This window comes from Mus caroli, chromosome 3, assembly GCF_900094665.2.
Source record: "Mus caroli chromosome 3, CAROLI_EIJ_v1.1, whole genome shotgun sequence".
NCBI lineage: Eukaryota > Metazoa > Chordata > Mammalia > Rodentia > Muridae > Mus > Mus caroli.
Window position 1 is genome coordinate 146,846,379 of NC_034572.1, and position 26,674 is coordinate 146,873,052.

A 26,674-nucleotide genomic window follows, 5' to 3' on the forward strand; every position below is an offset into this window, starting at 1 on the left:
ATGGGGGACTTTTGGGATAGCATTGGAAATATAAATGAGGAAAATACCTAATAAAAATATTTTTTTAAAAAAAAGAAAAGAATTGATCGAAGTCACTTACTTGAGAGGCAAAGAGTTTTACCCAGGCTCCAAACACTTACAGTGCAGAACCTACAGTGGAGGAGCGCTGAGTGAAAAGGAGCAGTCAGTTCACTCTGCCTGAGGAGCTGTCACCTCTGTACCTTATCACATCTCCTCACATGGCCCACATAGTTAAGAATGTTTAGCTGTCTCTACACTACACCCTTTTAAGCATAGACACTGTATCTACTTTGCACACCTAGTATTATCCGAAGTACCTACCATAGTTGAATATATATTAGATATTCTTTAAATAGTTGATCATTGAATAAATAATGAATACATGCATATCTAACATAGCTGGATACGAACATGTCAAGAGGCCCGGACAGTGAAGGTTTGATTTGTTTTCTAGCTTTTTTTCTAGTATATGTGTGGTACAGCTAGAGGTCAGAGGGCAGTTTTGTAGAGTTGGCTCTCCTTTTCCACTGTTATTTGGGTCCCCAGGGAAATCTCTCTTAATGCAGCAATATCCTTTCCTTAGCATTTAATCTCCACATCAGAATCTTTAAACAGATGACTTTCTAAACCTTTAAAAAGACCTCCTGTTATTCAGGCAGGTCTCCACTGAAGTCTCGGCATTCTACGTGGTTTGGGTCCAACTGGGGAACACGTATGATTTACATCATCTGTTTCCCTCTTGAAACCAACAGAAATGGACTTCTGACAGAGGAGCTGAGCTCTGATCCACGTTAGCTTCCAGACGATTCTTGCTGGTGGCTGTGTTGACAGTGCTTCTAGAAAAGATGACAAAGCAGATGATCCATCTGAAAGGAAGGGCTTCCCTGTGCATAGTTCAAATGTTGTTTAGTGCCTTTGCACATATCACTGGGGACATTAAAATGCCTATAAAGCATAAAGGCCTAAGTAAAAGTTATAAGGGTTGTATAAATTCAGGCTCTCGTCTGAATTTGAATAAAAAACAAAGGTGCTGAATCCTTCAGACCACCCCAATGGTTACAAATAACAGTTTCCCTTTTTTCCAGACACAGCTGAGCTTAGGACGACGCCCAATTATTCAAAATTGGTTGGACTACATCCCGCCAACAAGATACAAGAATCCATGTGAACTCGTCCACCTTTGCAGAATAAGCATCAGGACCCAACTGCTGGCCAACAACATGCTCCCAAATGGAATATTTTCCCTTCTAATTCCTACTCGTTTACAAAACTTCCTGAATTTAGAAAGCTAGCATGCATCTCTGCGCTGTCCCTTAGGATGGTAGCATGGTACAATTTAGAAGTTAATAAACTGTTAACTTCACACAAGCTTGTTGCACTCCGTTAGAAGGTATGTTTTCAGGGCTAGCTGTGGTCTCCAGTGTTTAAGATCATTAGTTGTTCTTATAGCACACCTTAGATCAGCTCCCAACACACGCATGACAGCTAGCAATCACCCATGACTCCAGTTCCAGGGGACCTGATGCCTGCTTCTGACCTCTGTGGGCATCAGGCATGCACATGGTACACATAAACTGATTCAGACAAATCAGTCTAAAACTGCTTTAAAGAAGATGTATTTTCATGTGTCTGAAGTTACAGCACTATAGTTACCATGCAACTTTACCCCATTAGCGTCCATGCAGTGTGGAATAAATTACATGCATTAGATAAAGGAGATCTATTTTGGCATACTAACATAATATTCAGGAAGCGTTGGGCATCTGGAGGAAAGCCTTAGGGGAGGCAGGTCTGTGCCTGGATGGCTGAGACCACAGCAAAGCAGTCTTTGTGGACAAGGGGACTCTGCTCATCTCAACTGTGGAGACCAGACACGTCTGTATGTTTGCTGGAACTCATAAAGCTGCACGCTACAGAGTAGCTCAGCACGTGGCTCTTCGGCCCGAGGATACACTAGCTCCCTGTCTTTTCCTTCCCCATGCATTTTATATGCAGAGGTGCACACTGCCTTACTGAGGATTTATTCTGTGGGACAAGGAATGACAAGCAACATAGCTGCTGTGGTGAAATGCAGGAAGTGTATTAGTTATCTGTCTGTTAGTGGGGTGAGACGCCACGACCAAAGCAACTTATGGAAAGGTGTGATTTGGCTTACAGTTCCACCCAGAGAGGCTACATGTCCACAATGGAGTGGGTGTCAGGAGAGGCGTGGTTCGAAGCTGACAGATCCCATTCAGGAAGCAGGAAAACTACGACATGGAGCAAGGTGTAGATTCTTAAAGTCTACCCCTCACCTCCCACCCAGCCCCCAGTGCCATACCCCCCCTAGCAAGGCTCCTCATCCTAAAAGTTCCACAACCTTCCCAAACAGTGCCACCAACTAGGGATCAAGTGCTCAATGAATATGCCTAATGACCTTTCTCATTCAAAACACCACAGGAGGCTTGCTAAGACATTGTGGGCAGTTACAGTGAAAGGCTGGATTGTGGGATGTTTATCTATAACATAAAAGCAGGTCAAAGAAAATAGCAAAGACAGCAGTAGATCTTAAAGCCAAGAAGAGCTGCTTCGCAGTGCTCACCTCCATCATGACAGCTTGATGTCTTCAGCTTGCTTGCTTTGTAGCATGTTACTGCTGCACTCAAAACAGCATAAGAGAAAGTAATTTTAAGAAATAATAAACTTTTTTTTTCCTTGAGATAAGGTTTCTCTTTGTAGTCTTGGTTGTCTTAGAACTTGCTCTGAAGACCAAGCTGGCCTGGAACTCACAGATATCTGCCTGTCTCTGCCTCCAAAGTGGTGGGATTAAACGTGTACACCACCATTCCCTCTCCCCAGCTTAATAAGTCTGCTTTTAATTTAATATCTAAAATAAAAATAAAAAGAGCTTTAAATGATGAAAAGTCAAATCTTAGAAGTGGAGTGGTGCTGAGCACTGAGTGAAGGGAGCAGGGTGAGGCGTCTGAGGGATGATCCTGATGTAGCTCTACTTTACACCTGCGTGCTTGGCTGCTCCACTCCTGCCCCCATGCTGTCCTGCTTCTCATGTCTCCTCCCAACCTGCCAACACCTGCCCCTCTTCTGTGCCCTCTTACAAAGGTGCCATAAACCCGAATAATCTGGTTTTAAGGATAATACATAAAATAATCCATTGGAGAACTAATTAAGATGAAATGAATGGAGCCAGGAACATATCTTTATGGAACATATCTTTAATCCCAGCACTTGGGAGGCAGAGACAGGCAGAGACAAGGCTAGCCTGGCCTACAGAATGAATAAGTTCCAGGACAGCCAGGGCTACATTGTTGTATTCTGTCTCAAAAGGTACAAAAAGCAAAAAAAAAAAAAAAAAAAAAAGAAGAAGAAGAAGAAGAAGAAGCAATTAAAAGCAATTAAAAGACATGGCAATGGGGAATATATAAGTAATCAAACAAGATAGTATATATATACTAAATACACAATATTAATTCCTCAAAAATATGTATTTCATTTGAATTATGACTTCTTGTATATATATGGCTATTAATGTTGGAATAGTGAACCAACAGAAATAATAAACTTTTTTCCCTTCGAGACAGAAATTCTCTGTGTAGCCTTGGCTGAACCAGGCTTAATAAAGTCAATCTATATTACCAATAAATTCTGTAAAATATTCACATATTTAAAAACTATATGAAGGCTAAAAAGATGGCTCAGTTGTTAAGAGTACTTTTTGCTATTCCACAGGACCTGAGTTAGATTCCTAGGACCCACTTTGGGAACTTGCAGCCATTTGATAAATCCATTTTGAGGGGGTCCAGTGCCCTGTCCTGGCCTCTGCTGGTACCAAGTGAATGTGGCACATACTCATACAGACAAAAACACAGACACATGAACCAGTCACATCATATGCAGTCTGTGAATAATTTTGTTGTTCCAATTACTATGAATATTGCAACTCCTAAATAATTCAGGGTACACCCAAATCCAGGAACTTGTTTAAGAAAACAAAAAACTACAGGGTAGACCTGAGAGCTAAGACTTTATGAACAAGTCACCCACTGAGATGGAATTGTAAAATGAAGTGTTTGAGAGAAGAAAGGCCCTTTCTGCTTAAGAAATAACTGACGTGGGTTTTTTGTTTTTTGTTTATTTCTCTTTTATGAAACAACAGTGACTTTTCCGTAAACTCTGATTTGGTGGTGAACTTAGCTTGCCTGTGAGGGCACTAATTTACAAGAGAATCTAGTATGAGTGTGTGCTTATTTCTTCTTGTTTCCTCAGTATTGTAGCCACAGAGCATTTGTATGTGTGGAGCTCAGAGGACAAATGTGTGAATGATTCTCTCATTTACTGTGTGCCTACATACATGTTTTCAGTCATGTAAACCATGGTGTGTGTGTGTGTGTGTGTGTGTGTGTAGGTCAGAGGACAGGCTGTGTGAATAAGTCTCTCATTTCAGCATATGGGTTCCAGGAACTGAACTCAGAAGGTCAAGATTGGCAGCAAGTGCTTTTACCTAATGAATCAGCTTGATGGCCCAAAATAAATAAAATTAAACAAAAGAACAGTATTCCCTGGTAATGGCCAAGAGAGGAAAATTGGTATTGTCTTTCTGTTCCCTTTTATGTAATACGGGTGGACACCCTTGTTGAAAGACAACCAGACAGGAGTTGATGAGTAAAAGCCAGAGTGCTGAGCACTGGACACAGAGCTGCTCATGATCCCTGCTCCAGGACCACTTGCTGCCTTGTAAAGTGCTTATCTCCACGTTTAGGGATGCACTGACTAACAAGTTTTCTTTAATTCCCAGCACCATTCTATTGAATTCAGAGTCACTCATGGTCAGAATTTGGAGATACCGAGTTGAGATGTGGTTAAATCATAGAGCAATATGTCAGAATAGAATGCAAATGCTTAAAAGTACCTTTTCAGACCTATTCTTTATTACATATTTTTAAGCTAGAATACTTCTGTTAACATTCTAAACATACACTTAATAGCAAACTACAAACTTAGTCTGACTTCACAAGTGAAAACTACTGTATTATTTTTCTAACAACAACTTTTATTTAAAAATTTGTCCCTTTGAAGCTATTCTAATGAATATTTTCCATCTAGAATTCATAGTAGGTGAACATTCTGAGGTTAATATACTATAATTTTAAATTAAAACATAAAGCTGAGCAACTAAGCTCCAATCCCTGTGTAAACTGTGAACTGATCACTCCTCAGTCTTCTCTGGAAGGTCCACAGCCCTGGGAAAGTCCCCTTCATACTTCTTCTTGAGATTACTCAGATATGTCCGTAACCTGTCTGGCTCCAACTGAGAGTTTCGAGCGGCCTGGACAAGCCTTGTGGCAAGATGGTACACAGCTCTTTGTCTATCCATCTCAGGGGAGCTCCGTTGATTTTGCTGTTATCAAAATATGAAATTAAAATGTAAATGCATATTTAATTTACATTTTGGTATTATTTTATCTTGTTTCGTAAAAATAGGAGCTCATGGTCTCATACACACTTTAACGTGTGCTATCCTGGAGAATCAAATTTCTCATGAACATTTACTACTTTATGAAAGTCTCATATCCTTGCAAAGAACATCTAAAGAAGAAATCCTGCTAGTCAGTCAAATTCATAAACGAAATACCAAAAACTAACAGAAAATTCAGCAGAGAGATGAGTCTGCAAACACATTTGTTTTAAAGGCAGGGACTAACACTGCTCACTGCTATGCAGTGACACAGCTGTAAATGTCACCCAGGGATAAGACGAGACATCAGAAAGCCACCTGCCGAAGGATACAACAACCATTGTAGCCTAACAGAAAATATTGCCTACTTAAAAATAAACATAAATGGAGATCTATAATTATGGCTGGTTCTTAACTATACTTAGCAATATCAAAAATATATATATATAATATAGCCCAATAAGACAAAGATGGGGCGAGAAGCTAGACATTTTTTTTTAACTTCCAGTTTACATCTCTGACTGACTAGATAAGGAAACCACCAACTGCAGCCCTGACAACTTGGGAAGTCTTAGTAAGTCTCCCAGAAGCTTTCTCTCTTAACTCTGTCTTGGTGGCAGACAATTCTCTCTGTAAATATATTTTCCCTTTTTCCACCACAGTAAAAAGAATAAAATTCAATCAGACGATAATAAGATAATCATATGTTTAGTCATCCGTTTGGTGCCTTAATTAACTATTCTTATTTATATAAAAGTTACTGGGTAGCCGGGCGTGGTGGCGCACCCCTTTAATCCCAGCACTCGGGAGGCAGAGGCAGGCGGATTTCTGAGTTCGAGGCCAGCCTGGTCTACAAAGTGAGTTCCAGGACAGCCAGGGCTACACAGAGAAACCCTGTCTCGAAAAANNAAAAAAAAAAAAAAAAAAGTTACTGGGTATGTTTCAGGCACCAAAGCTGTATCTGCACCTTTATTGGGCCTACCATCATGTACAGCTAACATGATAACGGACCTCAAGCAGCTTTGTACAATCAGTACACACGGCCTGCTATATGTACTTGACTGTGGTAGTTAAGGAAAGGTCTGTAAGAGGGAGGGATGCACAGTTCTCAGAGAAGGCAAGCTCACTGCCAGCACAGACCAGGAATGCTTACAGATGACAGAGAATCTAGAACCAGTCTTGACTGAAAGAAGTGCCCAAACTGGAGGGTTCTGGGTAGACAAACAGCTAAAGTAGAGACCTGGAACACAATCAGGGAGATGACACGCGACAGAGATACAAATTATGTGAAACTGACTGACATAGGGTCAGGGTGGCTTAAGCAAAGGAAAGGAGACCCTAAAGCAAAACTGGGCAGAAGGGAAAATCCGTGAGCCACCAGAGTCTGGGGAGGAGGGCAGCACCCAGGACCCCGGGGGAGCCACCAGAGACTGGGGAGGAGGGCAGCGCCTAGGACCCCGGGGGAGCCACCAGAGACTGGGGAGGAGGGCAGCGCCTAGGACCCTGGGGGAGCCACCAGAGACTGGGGAGGAGGGCAGCGCCTAGGACCCAGGGGGAGCCACCAGAGACTTGGGGAGGAGGGCAGCGCCTAGGACCCAGGGGGAGCCACTAGAGACTGGGGAGGAGGGCAGCGCCCAGGACCCCCGGGGACTCAGAACTGCACTTCCTGAGATAGTTATACAAGGCTTTAAAGGCTCAACTTGAACTTGATAGCCAGTGTCTGCCAGCTCCTCATCAGGCATAGTGATTATGCACTGGAAGACAATGTGGAAAACGTGCTTGTGAGGGAGGGACCACATACAGCTGCGATGGAAAGGGACTCTTGGATGTGAAAAGACAAGAGTTTCTTTCTTTTCCCCCCAACAGATGATAATTTGATTTTTTATTTGAAAATAGATGAATACATTGAAGGGTGGCTGACAAGATGCCTCAACATGTAAAGGTGCTTATCACCAAACGTGATGGCCTGCGTTCAATCTCTGAGACCCACATGATAAAGAGAATCAATTCCTATTGATTGTCCTCTAACCTGATCACTTGCTCTCTCTCTCTTTCTCTCTCTCATACACACACACACACACACACACACACACACACACACACACACGCCCTCCAATGTATGACACACAAAAAACTATTAACAGCGCAGATTATACAAAAAGGTACTTGGGGCAAACACCTTCCAAACAAACACACCGAGTAAGTAAGAAAAGGCTTCCGTGGAGAAGGAGGAGGTACTGAAAGGCCCACAAGATCAAACCTTCCAGGGGAATAACCACCAGCCACCAGGCAAGAGCTGGGGGGAAAAGACAATGAAGCAGCCAGCGTACAGGGAATATGGGGTGCGGGTGGGGAGCACAAAGGATAGGTAGTTTCTCATTAGTTACAGCTTAGGAGAAAGTTTCAGTCTGTATGAGAGTCATGGAGAAGCAAGGAAAGATTACTCTCTAGCATAATCTGAGTCCCCACAATACAAGGAACTGTATTGAAGGGTTGAGCTAGACAATCACTGACAGAGCAGAAGGAAGAAAGAGAAGAGTGTAAGAGGCAGTATAGAAGGTTTCTTTGAAAAAGCACTAAGCATATGTGAAAGATGAAGAGTCAAGTGAAGAAAACATGGAGGCAAAAGTAAATACAGGCAGCTAAGAAAGTGGGTCTTAATGGGGAGCAAACGAGTAAAACAGTACTTGACAATATCTAAAACGCTGTTTCTCAAAAAAGATGATATTAGGGAAAATTCAGAGGTCCACCAGGGCAGGTGCAAGATGACGTAAGACAGAAGCACTACAGGGTGGTGTGGAAATTCAAAAGAACTCATGAAGATGACTGCATGTTCTTCAAAAGCATATCAGCAAACTGTCTACAGACACAGAGGGCACCAAACACTCAAAGCACATGGAGATGCTTGACAAAGTCACCTAAGGACGTCAGGCAGATGAGCGAGGGAAACAACCAATGACAGAATGAGTATTCAAATAAAGCTGAGCACACAGACCCACAGAGAGAGCACCAGCTTTCATAAGTGCTCTCGATACCATTAGGGAGGCTAAAGAGAAGGGAGAGCTGGTCTGTAACATGGAATAAAGTATGTCATATAATAAGGAAATGCAAAGACTTTAAGTGTCTTATTTCTACAAAGTCTGGGAGGAATTTGGTTTTTTACCAAAATTTGCCTTGTAATTTGTGTTGTGATCTCTCTGGCATCCAAGACAATTGATGGCGGAAGTGAGGAGGCCTCTGCAGCTTTTAATCCTAAAATTACAGAAAAGGGACATTAGATCACTGTTTCTGTGTCGTCTTAGCTGTGTGTTCCTCAATCTAGCAGAGCAATGAGCATGAAATACCTCCATGACTACCTTACACTAATGCCAAGTGTCGACTGCCCCTCGCTTGGCAGACACCCTTCCATAGGGTTCCTATGGATCCAATACTTTACTGTCTCTAGAGGTTTAAAAGCAGCAGAAACAGCACCATGCTCACCAAAAATGACTGGTTGCTATGCTCACTAAAATAGGGCTGACACCTGATAATTGACTGAACCCTGATGACTCCACACCCAGGACAGATTATCTCCATCTCACCCAACTCAGACTTGAATATAGAATGGTACGGCTTATTACACATTTGATACAAGAAAACTGTCTAGTTCATTTCCTACTTTAAATAGTAAAGCAGGCTTTATTTTCCTCATAGGAGTCATATCCAAAGATAAAAGTGATTTTTGAAGACTTCAATGTACGGAAAGTTGAAAATTTCCAGAACATGAGAATCTGCATGCTACATAATGATTTACATAGAAAGTAGTTGACAAGAGTTTAAGAATGTCATGGTTTGAATACACACACACACACACACACACACACACATACACGGTTTGAATACACACACACACACACAAATAAAATGTCCTGGAACTTTCTCAGTAGATCAGGCTAGCAGACTCAGAGACCCACCTGTCACTGCTTCCCAAGGGCTTAGATTAAAAGCACGTACCATCCAGATGATGTATTCCATTTTTAAGATTTTTAGATTTGATTATAAAATACCCTGAGAAAAAAGTGACTATGACAATGAGTGTGTAGGAAATACTGTATGTAAAATTATACAATTTACAAATACAATCTGTTACACTGGGGCTGGAGAGATGTCTTACTGGTTAAAAGCCCAGCTGTTCTTCTAGAGCACTGAGGTTCAATTCCCATTACTGACATGATAGTTCACCACCATCTGTAACTCCAGTTCCAGAGGATCCAACAGGCTCTCTGGCCTCCTTGGGCACCAGCCACACAGCAGGTGCACATGCATACATGCAAGCAAAAACCTCATACACATAAAAAAATAAACCTTTTCTAAGAAACTGCTATCCTTCCTAGCAAGCCAATGTTTCCAGGGCTTTCTTGCATTATTCTAACGCTACAGTTCGGCTGTGATGTAATGTAATGTGATGTATCAGTTCAGTTCATATCAATGAAAAGCAAAGATCATAAACCTGTATGATATAAATCTGTCAAAGAAACTCGATTGCTAGGAAGCACATAAACACTGAGGAGGAGGAGGGATAGGCAAATAAAGGGAAAGAAGGTTTGCCTTAAGAGACACGCATTGTTTTGATGTCTACGTTTAAATTCTATATGCAGTACCATAGTTCTTTTCTTCTGTGAGTCCCCTGGAAAGTTTGTAAGTATACAAAATTGCATCTTTATTTCTTGAGGTATTCTTCACATGCTGAACTTCAAAATGCATGTTTTCTACATTAAGATACAGGGCATCTATATGGCATAGTTCCAGGAAATGGGTAGTGAAGAGTGTAAATGCCTACAACACATAACAAACAATGAGTGTGAGTACTTTTAAATTATCTAGAAAACTCTTTCAATTATTTAAACATAACACATTAATTAGCTTACCTTTCCAACTAGCTTGGCAAAGACAGGAGTAAAACCAGTATCTCAGAAATGGACATGGTCAGGTCATGGGTTGTGAAGTTTATATTCAATGAAAGGTCAACACTGTCTGCACATGCACAATGTGTTATGTGAAAGAGACTGTCAGGCATGGTAGTGTATACCTTTAATCCCAGCACTCAGGAGGCAGAGGCAGACAGATCTCTGTGAGTTTGAGGCTGGTCTGGTCTACAAAGAAAGTCCAGGACAGTCAGGGCTACAGAGAGAAACCCTCTCTCAAAAAACAAAGAAACAAACACTATGTTATGTGAAAGCGACTACATTCCAAAGTAAAGGATAAAGTTTACAGAGGAAAGGCTACCCAGAGAGGCGGTCACTTCTTAGGGAGGCACCACAGCTCTGTTGCCCACATCCTCACACACTTCCCTCACACACACTGTACACACACACTTCACATGGAGTCTCCTCCTGCAAGGACTATCAGAACATGGAATTAATGCATTATATTAGGCATTTAAATTCTCAAAGGTTTTACTTTATGTTTGTTTTCTTTTCTTTTTTTGTGCCAGGAATTAAATCCAAGGAGAAATTCCCTGAGCACTTGAGAGGCAGGGGCAGGTAGATCTCTGTGAGTTCAAGGCCAGCCTGGTCTATGGAGCAAATTCCAGGACAGCCAGGACTACAAAGAGAAACCCTGTCTAAACAGCCCCCCACCCAAGAGCTATTACAGTTAAGAAATAAATAGAGGATTAGTTGAAATTTAAATGTCATAAATCCCAGCATTTGAAAGGCTAAACCAAGAAAACTGCTGAATTTGGGACCAGTTTGGAATATATAGAGAATAGGCCATCTAGTAATAGTATATAGCAAGATTCTGTCTCAAAAGAAAGAAAATTAAATATTTGGCTGGCAAATGTCTCAACCAAAGATAACAACAAACAAACAAACAAACAAACAAACAAAACAAACAAAACAACCAGAGAGATTTGACATGGTTACATATAGAAATTCCCCTAAATCGTGACCGGTAGGTAGTTTGGATACATCTGGGGTCCTGCATAGGTTAACTGTTAACACCTGAGCCTCGGTATGGCAACCCAGGAAGATGGGGTGTAAGAAGGAACAAAACCAAAGACATTTTGAATAGGGGTCAAATAAAGTTTAAGTTCCCAAGACCTTCCTAGGCAACTGACATCCTGGTTGGCAGAGAGAGAGATGTACATGGGTAACTGATACCCTGGTTGGCGAGTTGAGATATGAATGCTTAGACAAGACACTCTGCCATAGTTGAACAATCCAACCAATGGGAACAGGGTAACTGAACCACAAAGACATGTTCCTATGGAAGGCCCCTACCCCTAAACCTGATGGGTGGGTTAACTTGGCACATATGTCCGCAGCATTCTGGCTTGGGGTTGCAGTTCAGCTCCTGAGTCTGTTCTGCAGCCCTGATCCATCAATAGCAGCCTGAATACATTTTTGTCATCTGCTTAATACTCACTAAGATGAACGTTTGAAGACACAGTCAGCAACTGAGTCTGTGTTGTTGTCCCTGACTGATCAGTCTTTGCTGCCTAATTCAAATTACGATCTTGCTTTGCAGGATTCTTATCATTTCTTGGGTTTTGTTAGACTATGGGACCCCAACAGAGGACCCTTTAGAAGGAGTGGTTCTGTGGAAGATCACTGGACACAGCTTTTGGCAGGAGTTACTTTGGTCTTGTGGAGTGAAATTCATGGGAGTTTCTGATATAAAAGAGTAAGAGTGGCAACTACTCGGCTCTAAACTGCTTAGCAGCTATGACTGTCTGACGATAATGTGCTTTAAAGATAGATATGCAGCAAGGGGTGCAGATGGAGCTCTGTGATAGGGCACTGGCTTCCCATGTGCCAGGCCCTGACTAAGGTCCCTTTCAGCGCACATGTGCACACAAGACCTGTATAAACTCTATTAGGTTAATTCAACATACAAATGACTATTCAACTGCCCCTAGAGGCATTTCAGGCTCTGCTGTGTCACATGGATGTCAGTAGGTGGCAGAGAGGAGAGAGGCTTTGTCTATGCTCAGTGTTCTGACCTATGGACATCTGAAGGACAGTCACTGAAAAAAATGAGCCTGAGTCTGGTGCCACAGACCCCATGAGCGAGTGAGTCCAAGACAGATGGCTTCTGGATGGGGCCATGCAGGTGGCCCAGGTGAGGAGCAAGCCTAAGATGACCACTAGTCTGACGCCATGTGACCTGGACAGGGACCTAGCCTGAGACGACCAACCAGTCTGGTGCTGTGCTGGCCCAAGGGGCCAACCCATAGCCAAGCTGACCCCTTTCTGGTGTCATAATGCATGGGTGGGGCCTAACACTCCTGAGACCACCTCAGACCCTGAGCAACCCTGGGCAAGTGAGTCGTGGAGAAATGAAAGAGAAGGAGAAGCAGAAGGAAGAGGGCACAGTGGAGAGAGGCAGAACTAGAGAACTTGGAACAGTCAGCCTTTATGAGCTTTCAGCCTTCAGCCCACCAGTGAAGGCTGTCGGCTCAGTGTACATTCAATGTCCACTTCTAGAAATACCCCACAGATATCACCCAAATAATGTTTAGCCAAATGTAGGAGTGCTTACAGCTAATCAGACTGACATGTAAAAACACCCATCACTAACACTAATTTGCTTTTTATCTTAAGTGATATATGCATCTTGTTCATGTGAGAAATTACATAAAATGTGTATTAATACTAAGTTATTGCATACTTTTATTAATATATAAAATAGTTTTTCATTATAATGAATCATTTTATCTTGTTTAAGATAAAAAAATCTTAAAGACATTTTCATTTTAATTATGAAAATGTGCTTTTATATTTCTCATATCTGAGTATATTTTAAAGTCATATATGAAATAATTTTCCAAATTAGCTTAATAACAGAGCAAAATAATTTTTACAAGATTTGTGGGAACCTGTTTTCTTTAAAGGACACTATTTCCTTTGGGTGTTTTGTTCTATGGTGCCTCAGAGATTATTACATGTAGAAACATGCTATCTTCAGAATGTCAGATTTTCTAAAATATGTAATATGTAACATCTTCATATTTTGTTATTCAATTTGATTAAATTAAAGCAAACTAACTTTTGCATTATCTGTAAGTCTTATTTACTCATCTATATCTTGTATGCACAACAGTAAATTTTTTCTTTTGGTTTTTTGAGACAGGGTTTCTCTGTGTAGCCCTGGCTTTCCTGGAACTCACTTTGTAGACCAGGCTGGCCTCAAACTCAGAAATCCGACTGCCTCTGCCTCCCAAGCGCTGGGATTAAAGGCGTGCGCCACCACTGCCCAGCAATTCATTATTTCTACTTTCACCAGAAATGAAACAAAAATTCCTGCAGTGTGCCTTTTTACCCAAAACTGTATTAAGAGCTAATTGTGGGTACTGATACAATCCAATCATGTGAAGTGCATGAAACGTGGCATTTAGAATGAACAGGGCATACCTTTATGCTAAGCAGGTGCTCACAGACAGCATAAGAAATTCCAATCCCTTCTTCTGTATTAGTGCCTCTGCCAAGCTCGTCAATTAATATGAGTGACTTGTCATTAGCATTATGGAGAATATATGCTATCTGGAAGACATAATTTTAATACTATTCATTATACCCAAGCAATGCTGTTCTCTTAGAAAACAAGTGAAATTGGTCCCTTTATAAATATGTCTGAAATTTATTTTAATAGAGAAATCCTGCTGAGCAGAAAATAACACAGTGCTTCTCTTTCAGACAACCTCATAACTAATAATTCCATTCAAATGGCTCATATGTAAATACAGACATCTACACATGTCTGAGGCAACAAAGCAGCATTATCTACAACATGAAGCAGCACATCAGTAAACTAATGCTTACATAAGACGCAAAGATGGCCGGTCTCTTCTCCACAAATTACCAATCACCATCATACAATGTGGAAAACCAATTCAAAATATATTTACTTCAAAACTTACATTTGCTAAAGACAGAACAAGATATTAAGAAAAATATGGGGGCTGGTGAGATGGCTCAGTGGGTAAGAGCACCCGACTGCTCTTCCGAAGGTCCAGAGTTCAAATCCCAGCAACCACATGGTGGCTCACAACCATCCGCAAAGAGATCTGGCGCCCTCTTCTGGAGCGTCTGAAGACAGCTACAGTGTACTTACATATAATAAATAAATCTTTAAAAAAAAAAAGAAAAATATGTTTGTTTAACAAATTTAAATCCATGGCCAACAAACAAAACTTAAATTGATAGAAATTCTTTCCCTCTGGGGAATAGCAACCTCTTTCTCAAAATATAGAATTTCACTCAATTGTATTATAGTGAATTAGCTTTTTATGCAACAAGGGATCTATTTAAAAGATATACTTCCTAGGAGATAAAGGCACACAGCTGTAATCCAGCACCAAGAAAGGCAGAGACAGGTGGATCTCTGTGAGTCTGTGGCCAGCCTGCAAGGGCTAAATACAGTGATATACTTTCTCAAAAATAAATAAATTAAATTAAAGGCATGCCTTCATGTATCTAGACTACTGATAGAATCCCCACAGGCATTCTATACATACTAAGCAAATGTATAGGTTTCCTTTTGTTTTTTTAGTCTCACTTTCTATGACACATCAGAAAAGAAACCTAAGTGCACAGTGATGCACACACCCTTCCAAACACAGATGTTCCAAGTGCTTGGCCTTAGGCACAGGCAGGGTTTGCTCAAATAAGAAAAGGAAGGGTACACACTGTTGTGGGGAGGAAGCATTCTCATTCTCCCTTGTTTATACGGGCAAAGACAATGACGTTTAAAGCTAAAGGACAGTTGATTCTATGTAAAAACAGTCACTGCCTTCTGACAAGCCTGTCTGATATCCTATACAGAAACTCGAAAGCCCACGGCAGCTGCTTAGAGCTGTGTACTCTGTGAAGCATCAGCTTCCATTTCACCTAGGACACATTAGGGTGCTGTGTCTGACTGCCCTCTGGCTCTCAGGAACTAAAGTGCACCAGCAAGTCTGAATGCTAGGATAGTTAATATGCTTCTAATAAAAGGGAAGTGTTATTTCGTTACCTCTTTCATTTCTTTCATAAACGTTGATGAGTTTGTTTCAATATCATCATCAGTACTGATTCTCGTAAAGATCTGCGCAGCAATCCTAAAGGAGGCATATTCTGCTGGGACATAGGAGCCTGTGAAATACAAGAAGCATGCCAAGTGTTTTAGGAAGCCAGGTACCAACAGCACTGCGCTTCTCACACAGTATGCTGTGGGTGGAGTCACAGAGCATGGCCCGGTTCTCTGCTCACTCCATAAGCTAGCACATAAACTCCCTTTCTCACAGGGGAAGCGAGTGCCTCTGGCACCTGCCATGCAAGGTTGTGCAGAAACCTGACTAATGCTCAGTCACATCAGAAAGAGAGAGGTCACTTTAACCTTCGGGAAGGGTTAGCTTATACAGGCAACGAGTAAATAATACTCAAAAGAGAACAAAGACATGCTTACGAAGCTCACAAATGAAATCTAAAAGAAATGTGTGAGGGTCAAGTTGATGAAAATCACTGTAAAACACAAATAATTGTGTCTGTACAAACATGCAGAAATGTGTCCAAAGCAGGACAATAAAAACATGTAACCAAAGAAAGATGAGCTACATTTCATGAGTCTATTGTTACGCTACTGAGCTTTCTAAAATACCCCCCCATTTGATAGCAGATCTGACTGTTAACCCATTTTTCTATGTAATGTGACATTCTAACATCACTAGACAAAATAAGCAATGTAGAATGGGAAATGTACCTCACAGAGCCCTGTGTAGGTAAAAGTGATATAATGGGAGGGAAAACGCAAGTGAAATTAGTCCTGGATCTAGGGCAAAAGAAAGATGGAGGACAGGCCTGTCTGAGGAATAAAGACTCACTGGAGGAGGTCATGCAGCCTGGAATTCCACCTCTAGTTTTCCTGAGAACTGACTGCCAACTCTCAGAAGCCAGTCATGGCAGCTCCCACCATATCCCAGCACCAGGGAGGTGGAGAAGCAGGGGACCAGAAGGTCAAGCTCAGCCTCAGTCTCAGATGCAGCTCGAAGCCCACGTGGGCCATAAGAAAAGAAAGAGAGAAAGAGCGGGGTAGAGAAGTGAGAGGATTCGAGAGAGGAATTGACTGCACTGAACTGAAACATGGCTTTGCATGGTTTCATTCAGCAGCCCTGATCATCGGGTTCCTGTATCACACAGAATGATCCACTCTTACTAGTGCTACTTATCCAACTGTCTGAGACAATTATTTTTCTTCTCATCACTGTTCACCTTAAATTCTGAAGTGGTGTGTGTGTGCGCGTGCGTGTGTGTGTGCGAGTTTAATCGGGCCTGAGTGCAAAGTAAACAGGAGCTTGAAGGCATAGGAGTAAGTCATCGATCAGGCTCTGCCTCCCCACCCGTAGCAGCATAACCCCCCTCCCCCCGTGATCATAACTGGTGGATCCTGAGAGGGGAAGCCAGGCAGGACCACCTGGAGTTCCATCATGGTGCGGGGCATGGCATCAGGAAGGCATGGTACTGGACTAGAAGGTGGTCTCAACCTTAGGTCTTATCCTCAGGTTGGAAACAGAGAGCTAACTGGGAATGGCTTGGCTTTTAAAACCTCAAAGTCCACTCCCACTGAGACACCTCCCCCAACAAAGTCACAGCTCCTCACCCTTCATAATAGCTCCACCAACTGGAGTCCACACATTCAATTAGATGAGCCTAGGGCCAGAGAGACGGCTTGGCTGTTAAAGGCCAGGCTCACAACCTTCATATGAGCCTATGCGAGTGGTTCTTGTTCAAACCTCCACAACTGGCAACCATGCAGTAAAGTATAACTTACCGATCTGGGCCATGATCTGACAAAGTGCAATCTGCTTTAAGTACGTGGACTTTCCGCTCATATTTGGTCCAGTGATGATGAGCACATTACTCCCTTCTGTAATATAGGTATTGTTTGCGACAGGTTTCTCTGCAGATATTTTTTCAAGAATGGGATGCCATCCTTGTTTGATTGCTAAAGTGTCAGTAAACTCAGGTCGAACTGAAAAAAAGGGGAGGGGTTAAAGCTGAGTATATTTATATTTAAATATATTGTGGTGTGTACATAGGGGCTGACATTAGTTATGTTATGAGCCCAATTTGGGACAGTAAGTTATCACTTTATCCCAAACATATGCCTAAATTTCCCTTAATTATAATGGTTACAACTCATTATTTTTAATTATTTCCAGAGAATGGTTCCTTTTCACTGCCCTGGGTTCCAAAACAACTTATGAAACATCTGTAAATATTAAAAAGAACCATATGACTATTGGTAATATCTGCAAAATAACCAGGGACTCCTCTAGATAAAATGTTTACCTAGGCCTAAACACTGCTTCACATCTAACCAGTGTTCAAAGCAAAGTGTAACTGAACCGTGGAGCCAAACATAAAAGTCATATTCTGTCCTACACCCTTGAAATGGAGAAAACCAAGTACAAAGGTTCTGTTAGTTCATAAAGAGATCTCTCTGGGTAGCAGCTGAAGAGGAATCTACACTATTGCACACTGAGAAATGGACCACATGGATAAACTTTAACACACTCCTCACAGATTGAAGATGGTACAGAAAAGACCAAAAGTATCTTTAAAAGTATTGCAATTTCGAAATTTAAATATATTTCTCAAACTAAACATAGTAAGTTATTTAATAATTTACAAAACAACTATTAGACTAGCAAACCCTGGGCTGGGGACATGGTTCAGTTGGTACAGTGCTTGCTGATCATGACAGCACCCTGAGGTCCTTGCCAGTACTCCATACACTGGGCATGGTGGTGCACGCGCGAGGTGGGGGCAGATCTGAAGATAACGACCATCTTCACTCCCTCACTCAAGTGTGCGGCAGTCTGGAATACCTGAGATCCCAACATAAATTTTGATCCCAAAGAAAATATGAAAGAGTAAATATTCAGCCTAAGACAGGAGTGATAAAAAGTTAGCGTTGATTATTATTTATTATTTGCTAGTATCATCTGGCATTAAGATCTGAGTTTAGAAATTTAGAAATATAAAACGATTTTTGTAAGATCCTTCTCACAGAAGAAGTCAGTGCAATGGTGCTAGAGCGATGGTTCCCTGGCTAAGTGCACGTGTTACTTTTGCAGGAGGGGCTCAGTTCCCAGCACCCATGTGGCAGCTCACAAGCATCCACAACTGCAGTTGCAGGTGACCGGATCCTCTCTTCTTGCCTCCAAGTGCACTGCACACATGGGGTGCACATTCAGACATTAATGTACTCATGCATATACATAAAACATAATCCTTAAAATCAATCAATCAATGTAACAAATCAAATGATATCACTAAATTTAACCACTGATGTTACTTTTAATGTTATCCTACCTGCAGTTACTCAACCATAGTTATCACACACTAGGCCTAGGTGCTGGCATGCTGGTGTGTGATAATTACTGATGAGTTGTATAAGAAGTTTCAGGGGCTAACTCCTCTGAAGGTGGTGCGATGGCTGCACATTGCAGAAAGGCCTCCATGCAGACTTGGAGTATACAATGCGGCACAGTTCTGATCTTAGTGCACATGTGCCCCAGAGCTGAGAGAATGTGTACCATGCATGCAGACTTGCTTCTGTTAGTAGTCAGTGTAGTGCGACTAGTGAGTATTCAGGTTACAACCTTTAGATCATGGCACTTCACCAAGGAGACAACTCAGCAGTCTTTCTTACATGGGAAATCTTTAAAAATTACTGCAGCTTTGTTCCTTTTGACTTGCCAATTTTTATATGAATATTATTTGAATTTAACTTCAAATTTCTGGAGATGAATTTTTATTGTATTTATATGTTTGGGTGCTTCTGTTTGGGTACATGTATGTGAATGCAGCACCCTAGGCAGCCAGGTGTCTGTCCATGGGGAAGAGTTACAAGCAGTGGTGGGTGCTGGAAATCAAACTTGGGTGCTCTGGAAGAGGGGTATATATTCCCAGTCACAGAACCATCTATCCAGCCCGCTAAATTTTTTTAAATGGTAATTTTACAATCTCTATTACGTGTCTTAGTTTGGGGCACAGACAAGAAACTATTTCAAGCAAAAAGAGTAAAATATGTATAACTTATATAAAATTGAGTAAGATACAAACTTCAGTATGTCACCTGTTTTTCTTGTACAGGCAGTGACTCACCGTAGTCAGAAAGAGTACAGGCATGCGCAAACGACAGCAGCATATCCAGCATGGACACCGTGTCAGAGAGCTTGTACAAGCAGTGGATGTGCTCGTAGATCTCACTGAGCAGCTTGCACACTATCCTGAAACACACATTAGCCAAGACATGATGACACTCCTCAAAAGGACATGTGCACGTTTTAACTGCTTGAGAACAATAATATTCATAGCTGTGCACTGTAAGAAAATCTATTGTCTGGCTGGCTCATTTTAGATAAAATATTGATATCTCAGTTTATTGTCACATCAACCAGGTAAAAAATAATCCATCTTCTATATTCATTGTTGAAATGATAGCCTCATTAAATATAAGCAAAACAGACATTTTCATATAAATAATGTGCTTTAGAAAATATAAAATATTTTATATAGATATAATCAAGAATTCATTATATACACATCTTATCTGCTAACAATCTGTTTCACACACACACAAACATAGACACATATATAAACATATACACAGAGACACACAAAAAACACACACACATAAAGACAAAGAGAGGCCGGGCGTGGTGGCTCATGCCTTTAATCCCAGCACTTGGGAGGCAGAGGCAGGTGAATTTCTGAGTTCGAGGCCAGCCTGGTCTACAGGGTGAGTTCCAGGACAGCCAAGGATATACAGAGAAACCCTATCATCAAAAAAACAAAACAAAACAAAACAAAAAAAAAGAGAGAGGGAAAAGGAAGGGGGAAAGAGAAAACCAGACACACAAAGAGACACATACACAATACAAACATGTATACAGATGCACACCATGTTCAAATCATGCCATTATTTAGATTTTCATGAGCAGGGTTAAATGTAATATACTCCAGGAATTATTCCCCCTTCAAGGATGTACCCATAATTTACATTAATAGTATCTCAGGTCTAGGACTTGAAACTGTTTTGAAAGCCTAAATTTTCCACTCTATCTTAGTCTACCAGTTCTAAATGTTCTGCCTCTCCTAAATTCAAAGCTATTGTTCTGTGGACACGAAAAGGGCTGGCACTATTACAGTGCTGCCTTAGAAATAACAGAGAGTGAGAAGCCAATGCTCACAGACCACAGGAAAAGAACAAGCTGAGTTAAGACCATGGCACACAAGCTTTGCACAAGGGCGCAGTGCATCGTGCACAAGTTCTGGGAATCCAGCTAGCTCTTCCATTGCATCTCCCCTCATGCCTTCCAGGAGGCTCATTTGTTCTCAACCCAACAGCAGACTTTCTTTTCTAACATTCACAGTTCAACTGCTGCAATCAGACAGAGCCAATTAATTAAATCTATTATAATTCCTTAAACTAAACCAATTTAATTCTGTACTCAAATACTTCAAATGCTCTTACATGTAGGTCATGTGATAGATTTCTCGCAAAGACTCTTGGCATCTTTCGTTCATTTTAATTAAATCTGCTGATGTAAAGCTATATGAGTTTTTCACTTTAGAAATCTGTAGGGAGTTAAAAAGCAATGTTACGCTATGTGTACACGCACATGAGATAAAACATACAGTTCATAGGACAGAAAGGTAAGTGTTCAGGTTAACCACTACTTTCTAAGATAAAGTATTACAAGGACAGTTCTAAATACTGTCTGTGAAAAATAAGAGCAAGGTTATATAAAAGATAAAGAAAGATGTTTCTAACCCAATCTCCCCAGCAGACTGACTGGTAAGTTCTGAAATGGCCTTGCAGAAAGGTTAGAAGGCTACATCTCATCTGCAGGTAACACATGTGATGGACAATAGGGACCCTCTGTGACCCCCCACTGTGACTCTGACTCTCCTCAGCCCTTGTTCCCTATCTGAACCTTACTCAAGGTCTAGCTCTGTGACTTTTTTGTGTAAACCTATAGTATGACAGTATTTGTGTGCACTGCTTGTGTGTACTAAAGAGTAAATGAGTACACAGGAAAAGTACTACAGTCATGGGCATAAAACCACTACAGAAAACAAACATTTCCCTACTGCAGACATCGCCAGACCTCTCATAGGAAACTGTGTGAAATAAGAGGCAGGTGAGGTGCTTCAGCAGGTAAAAAGAACTTACACCTGAACTAGAGACCTGAGGTCAATCCCTGGGACCTATGGTGGAAGGAGAGAACTGACTCCCACAAGATGTCCTCTGACCTCCAAGTGTCACATATAAAGCAATGATATTTAAATTTTTAAACAAAAGGTACTGCAGTGTTTCCTAAATTCTTTTGTCAAAAACATCTTTTGGACTTTGTTTCTTCCTTTGCCTTTTGCCTCCTCTGGTTGTCCCCCCAGCCCGTCAGTGTGGTGTGGCCTGCTCAGTGGGATACAGTGGCAAAGCCATGCACCAACAGAAGCCTGGAAAGTCTCCCGTCAATCCCACAAAGCCAGGATCAGCCATTTCCTTGCCACTGCAAGTTAACCTTAATAAACTCCGAAGGAAGCTGGTCACTGGAGAGTGCAGCGCAGTCTGTGGCCATCTGGATGAAGAACCCCCGTGAGGAGCTGAAGCTGGTCCGCAGGGGAAGACTGTACTTCTCTGCGAGCTGTGCTATCATTCCTAGGGGCCAGAAACCAGGAAAACAAGAATCTCCTGATGGGAAATTCCCCTGTAGCCATAGGCTCTTTACTTATTATTTTATACACAAACAAGAAAGTATTCTTAGGGTTTTTTAAACAGTAAAAAAATGTTAATGTCCAAAAGCTGTGGAAAGTACCTTTAAAATGCTATTGTCTGATATGTATTCTAAAGGAAGAGAGATTATAAACATTAAACCAAGAAAGAACAAGAACTAGTTTCTCTGAAAGTCAGGAGTATTAGAGTTGTGTTTCGTTATTCAACTTTTTAGTAAAAGAGAAGCTACATAAATTGCTGAAACTTAAATTTTACCAACGTGTCCCCAGAATGCAATAGGTGTCAGGTAATGGACTCTGAGAAGTGATTCTAATCTCTCTGTTAATCACACACTACAGAGCTCTCAGTCTGCGTCCCCTCCACTCCAGTCCCTGGTCCGGAACCTTACTTGTAACCCACCAACACTGTGTCCCGCCCGGCACAGCTTCCTCCTGGCTCTCATGAAGTCTCACCATTTGGGGCCTAGAGATTTCACTTAGTATTTGAGGCTACATTTCTCATTATAATGGCCACGGCTACCTAATAATTAGTAAGTTTGTTAACTAGTAACATTTTTTTTCTTTTAACTTTGTGTCTTGTTAGGGTTTCTATTGCTGCAATAAAACACCATGACCAACAGAGAAATCCTGTCTCGAAAAAAAAAACAAAAAACAAACAAACAAACAAACAAAAAACCCCACCATGACCAAAAGCGGAGGGGGAAGGAAGAACAATTCTGAGGTCACACCCCATCACTGAGAGGAGTAAGGGCAGGAACCTGGGGTTGGATCTGTGCAGAGACCTTGGTGTCTTGATGGCTTGCTCTCATGGCCTGTTTCGCTTGTTCTTTATAGCACTCAAGACCACCTGCCACTCATAGTGAGCTGTACCCTCTAATATCAATCATGAAACCCAAGAAAATGGACTTGCCCATAGGTCATTCTGGTAGGGATATTTTTTCAATTGATGTTCCCTCTTCCCAAACGACTCCAACCTGAAAGCAGCCAGTACACCTAGCACTCTTGTCTTGTACTGACTTCCAGCATCTTTTCCTCCGCATCCCAGACTCAGGCCAGTGTGCACATGCTGCAGGAGCACAGTGAGTTCACAATGAGTAACTAGTACACTCGGGTGCTAGTCCTCTGATAAAACTGGTGCCACTTCTGGCTAAAGCATAGCAATATTTTTTATTCTCCAAAGAGCTCCCAATGAACATGAGCTCACTCTCTAGCACGGTGACATCATTCCTTTTATTTTGAGATAGAATCTCACTGTGTAGAGCAGGCTGGCCTGGAATTCACTATGTAGACTAAGCTGGCATCAAACTCATAAAGATTTGTTCCTGCTAGTTCTAAAGGTCTGGGTTTAAAGGGTTGTGCCACCAGGTCTGGTGACATCAATGTTTTTATTAACTTAATACTTTTACTGGTTATCTGGGAATTTCACATAACACACCCAGATTGCACTCACTTCCCAGTCTTCCTAAATCTACTCATCCACTACTGTGACCTCACCCTTCAAAAAAAAGAAGAAAAAAGAGCAACTTGTATTGCCCACATACTCACTGAAGCATGGTCAAAAACATTGTTTTTTAAAAAGAGGCTTTTTAAAAAGCAATATGGATTAGCCTTACTGAGTAAATATAAAATCAATCTCAATCTCTCTCTCTCTCTCTCTCTCTCTCTCTCTCTCTCTCTCTCTCTCACACACACACACACACACACACACACACACACACACACACCAGTAAGAAGAAGCAAAGCATGTGATAAAATGCAGCATGCTGGCACCATTACCTGCTATGTCGTCCACTATCTCTGTGTATGTCCTCCTGGCTATGTCCAGGAACTCACTGATGTTAGAGCGCACTGCATAGCACTTCTGAGTCCGCATGTTCAGGCAGCCCTTCATGTACCTTGCATCATCATTTATCACTGTTTTAATCTTATCAAGTATTAGTCCAAACCTAGCATTAATACAAAACAAAAACAGGTAATAAGCAAATAGCCACTTTCACCGTTAATGAAACCAAACCTTTGTTGAGAGTTATTTTACAGTAAATAATTAACAAATGGTTACATTATCTAGATTAGAGCTATCCTTGCCTCAACTTAAAACTATTTTTGCAGCCAGGATTACTCAAAAATGGTATGAGATGACCAAATAAAACTAAGATTTGCTAATAGGCACACCTCCCAAGCTGTGCATGATCAGGACAGCTGTGAGTAAACACAGGTTCACTATCAGCATGGCCCCTGATGAAACAATTCTAGCTCCCTCTTCCTTCATCCCACATGCACTTAGGCCATATAGCAAGGGCTGTATTAGACAGGGTTAACAAACAAACATATCCCCCTCAGTAAGGGGACACAAACAGGAGCCTACAACTACCAGTTGACACAGTAATTACAACTACACAAGCCACAGACTGTGACATCAGTTTACCTAACTTTTCAAATACTCTGTTCTTGAACATCACATTTAATTAAGTTGGTTTGATTATCAAGTTCAGCTGTGGCATAACGAAGGATGCAAATCTTCGATCAATAAGGCAACTTTGAAGCACGGTAATCTATTTGGTCAAGACCCAAGGCGCTGTTGCTAATCATTTAACACTACTAATTGTTTTAGAACTTGTTCTATACTCATATCTATGGGATTTGTTTTTCTACATTAGCTCTTCAATGGTTTATCAAAGGAAAAGGATGTATTTCCATACATGAGGATCCCCATCAAGAATGACTATAAAGGAAGCACTGGTCATTAGTACAAGCAGCCACTGTGCTTTTATCTGAGTATCCTGCCCACAGGACTAATATGTAACTGAGAGTTAATGAATTCTTGAAGAAACATAGTTATTTTTGAGACAGGATCTCAGTTTTCCTGGGACTTGCTATGTAGACAAGGCTGCATGAACCCAGAGTCTGTATGCCTCTGCTTCTCAAGTACTGGCATTAAATGCATACCACCACGCCCACACCAACCAATTTTTCTATAGAAGATACAGTTAAAATTGTTATGATCAAGAATAGAAGTATAATCTATTAGTAGGTGACAAACCTATGGTCTTCCAAGGAGCCATAGTAAGCTCTTAATAGGGGTGTGCTACAGTTCTTTAAGGTGACCTGTTAAAAAAAACAAAATTACAGTCAGCAAGTCATGGCACTACTCAGACTCGACACTTGGTACTCAACATTTGATCAAATGCTCTTGCTCCATTTTCTCATGTTTATTCTCATGAGATTTCAGACATGAATGAAGGTAAGGACAGACTGCATCTTCCCATAAAGTCATTCACCACTTCAAGGTGAAGATTTCTGTTTTTCTGTCTCCCAAATGACATCCAACTTCTTACTAAGGTAGGCACTGAAACAGCTGCTGCTGTACACCTTACGTTACCCTACAGATAATTTCAATATTTGGATTTATATATTTGTAAATGGAGCAGTTTCTCCCTCCCCATACAGCAGAAATGGGACTGAGAACTTTCTTCTTTAATGGGAACTGCGAATGGGCACTGACTGAACAAAGGGCAGAGGAGGAGGAGGAAAGAGTGGCTCGCTTGAGCTTGGGGAGACTAGATGGCTATGATTTGATCTGCTTCTGAATGGAAGCAGTATGTCCATGCTGGGGAACTGAAGAGTCCACAGAAGCATAAAAACTCAGTCACTCATAACTCAAGTTCCTTTCCAAAGATTACATATCTAAATATTATGGTACAATTCCTGCCTCCATCTGAAATCTAAAAACTTATATATGTTCCCTTTTCCTTCACTTAATATACCATGGACATCAGAAGCTTTTTATTTCAATGTTCAATCACTTAGTTTTATGTGTATGTGTGTAGTCATGTGCACACCACAGCACATGTATGAAGGTTAGAAGATATCATGCAGGGTCTTCCACTTTATAGGTCTTAGGAATCATATTCAGGTGGTCAGGTTGACAGCAAGTGTTTAACCCACTGAGCCCAACAGCAGTTTCTTAAACTTACAATATTCCAACTTTGTTTGTTTTTCTTAGAGAAAAAGAACATAAAGTTGGGTGTAGGGAGGTAGGGAGATCCGAAGAAGGGAAAACATGATGAAAATATATTGTATACTTTTTTAATAAACAAAAAATGTTTTTTAAAAGTGCTACAATCGAGTTTAAAGACATTAATGGTTATGGATGAAGTCTTTTAGAAAACCACAGAGAAAATTACTACCATTAAACAACTGAAATGAGTGTGAGATACAGATAGCAGTATTATAATCATGTTAACTATTCTGGATATGATAAATATATTGAGGTTATGTAGGACGCCCTTGCTCATAGAAAAGACTGACTAGTACTTAGACGCTATAACTTATTTTAGGGGTCAGTAACACATATTTATGCATGCATGTTCTATATATGTAACACATATTTATGCATGCATGTTCTATATATGTAACACATATTTATGCATGCATGTTC

General features: G+C 41.1%; 2 protein-coding genes and 1 pseudogene across 3 annotated transcripts in view; 2 read left to right on the forward strand and 1 right to left on the reverse strand.

The window, feature by feature from the left end:
* The window catches only part of Asb17 (ankyrin repeat and SOCS box containing 17), a 9,662-nt gene extending 8,275 nt beyond the window's left edge, over nt 1-1,387 (forward strand). The window contains exon 3 of the mRNA XM_021158774.1: nt 1,107-1,387. Within this exon, the coding sequence (XP_021014433.1) occupies nt 1,107-1,313 (207 nt within the window). The 3' untranslated portion in view covers nt 1,314-1,387. The remainder of the gene's footprint in view (nt 1-1,106) is intronic.
* Nucleotides 1,388-5,051: 3,664 nt separating this feature from the next.
* The window catches only part of Msh4 (mutS homolog 4), a 46,971-nt gene continuing 25,348 nt past the window's right edge, over nt 5,052-26,674 (reverse strand). Inside the window, exons 10-20 of one of the 2 annotated variants that reach the window (XM_021158083.2) lie at nt 25,277-25,341; nt 24,013-24,182; nt 22,026-22,162; nt 20,975-21,078; nt 19,603-19,727; nt 17,261-17,461; nt 15,467-15,585; nt 13,867-13,995; nt 10,114-10,288; nt 8,637-8,725; nt 5,052-5,416 (exon numbers count right to left, since the gene is read on the reverse strand). In XM_021158083.2, coding sequence (XP_021013742.2) covers nt 5,225-5,416; nt 8,637-8,725; nt 10,114-10,288; nt 13,867-13,995; nt 15,467-15,585; nt 17,261-17,461; nt 19,603-19,727; nt 20,975-21,078; nt 22,026-22,162; nt 24,013-24,182; nt 25,277-25,341 — 1,506 coding nt within the window. In that variant the 3' untranslated portion in view covers nt 5,052-5,224. The remainder of the gene's footprint in view (nt 5,417-8,636; nt 8,726-10,113; nt 10,289-13,866; nt 13,996-15,466; nt 15,586-17,260; nt 17,462-19,602; nt 19,728-20,974; nt 21,079-22,025; nt 22,163-24,012; nt 24,183-25,276; nt 25,342-26,674) is intronic. The other variant, XM_029475387.1, reaches the window with a different exon arrangement.
* On the forward strand, nt 12,361-12,485 carry LOC115030772 (annotated as a pseudogene).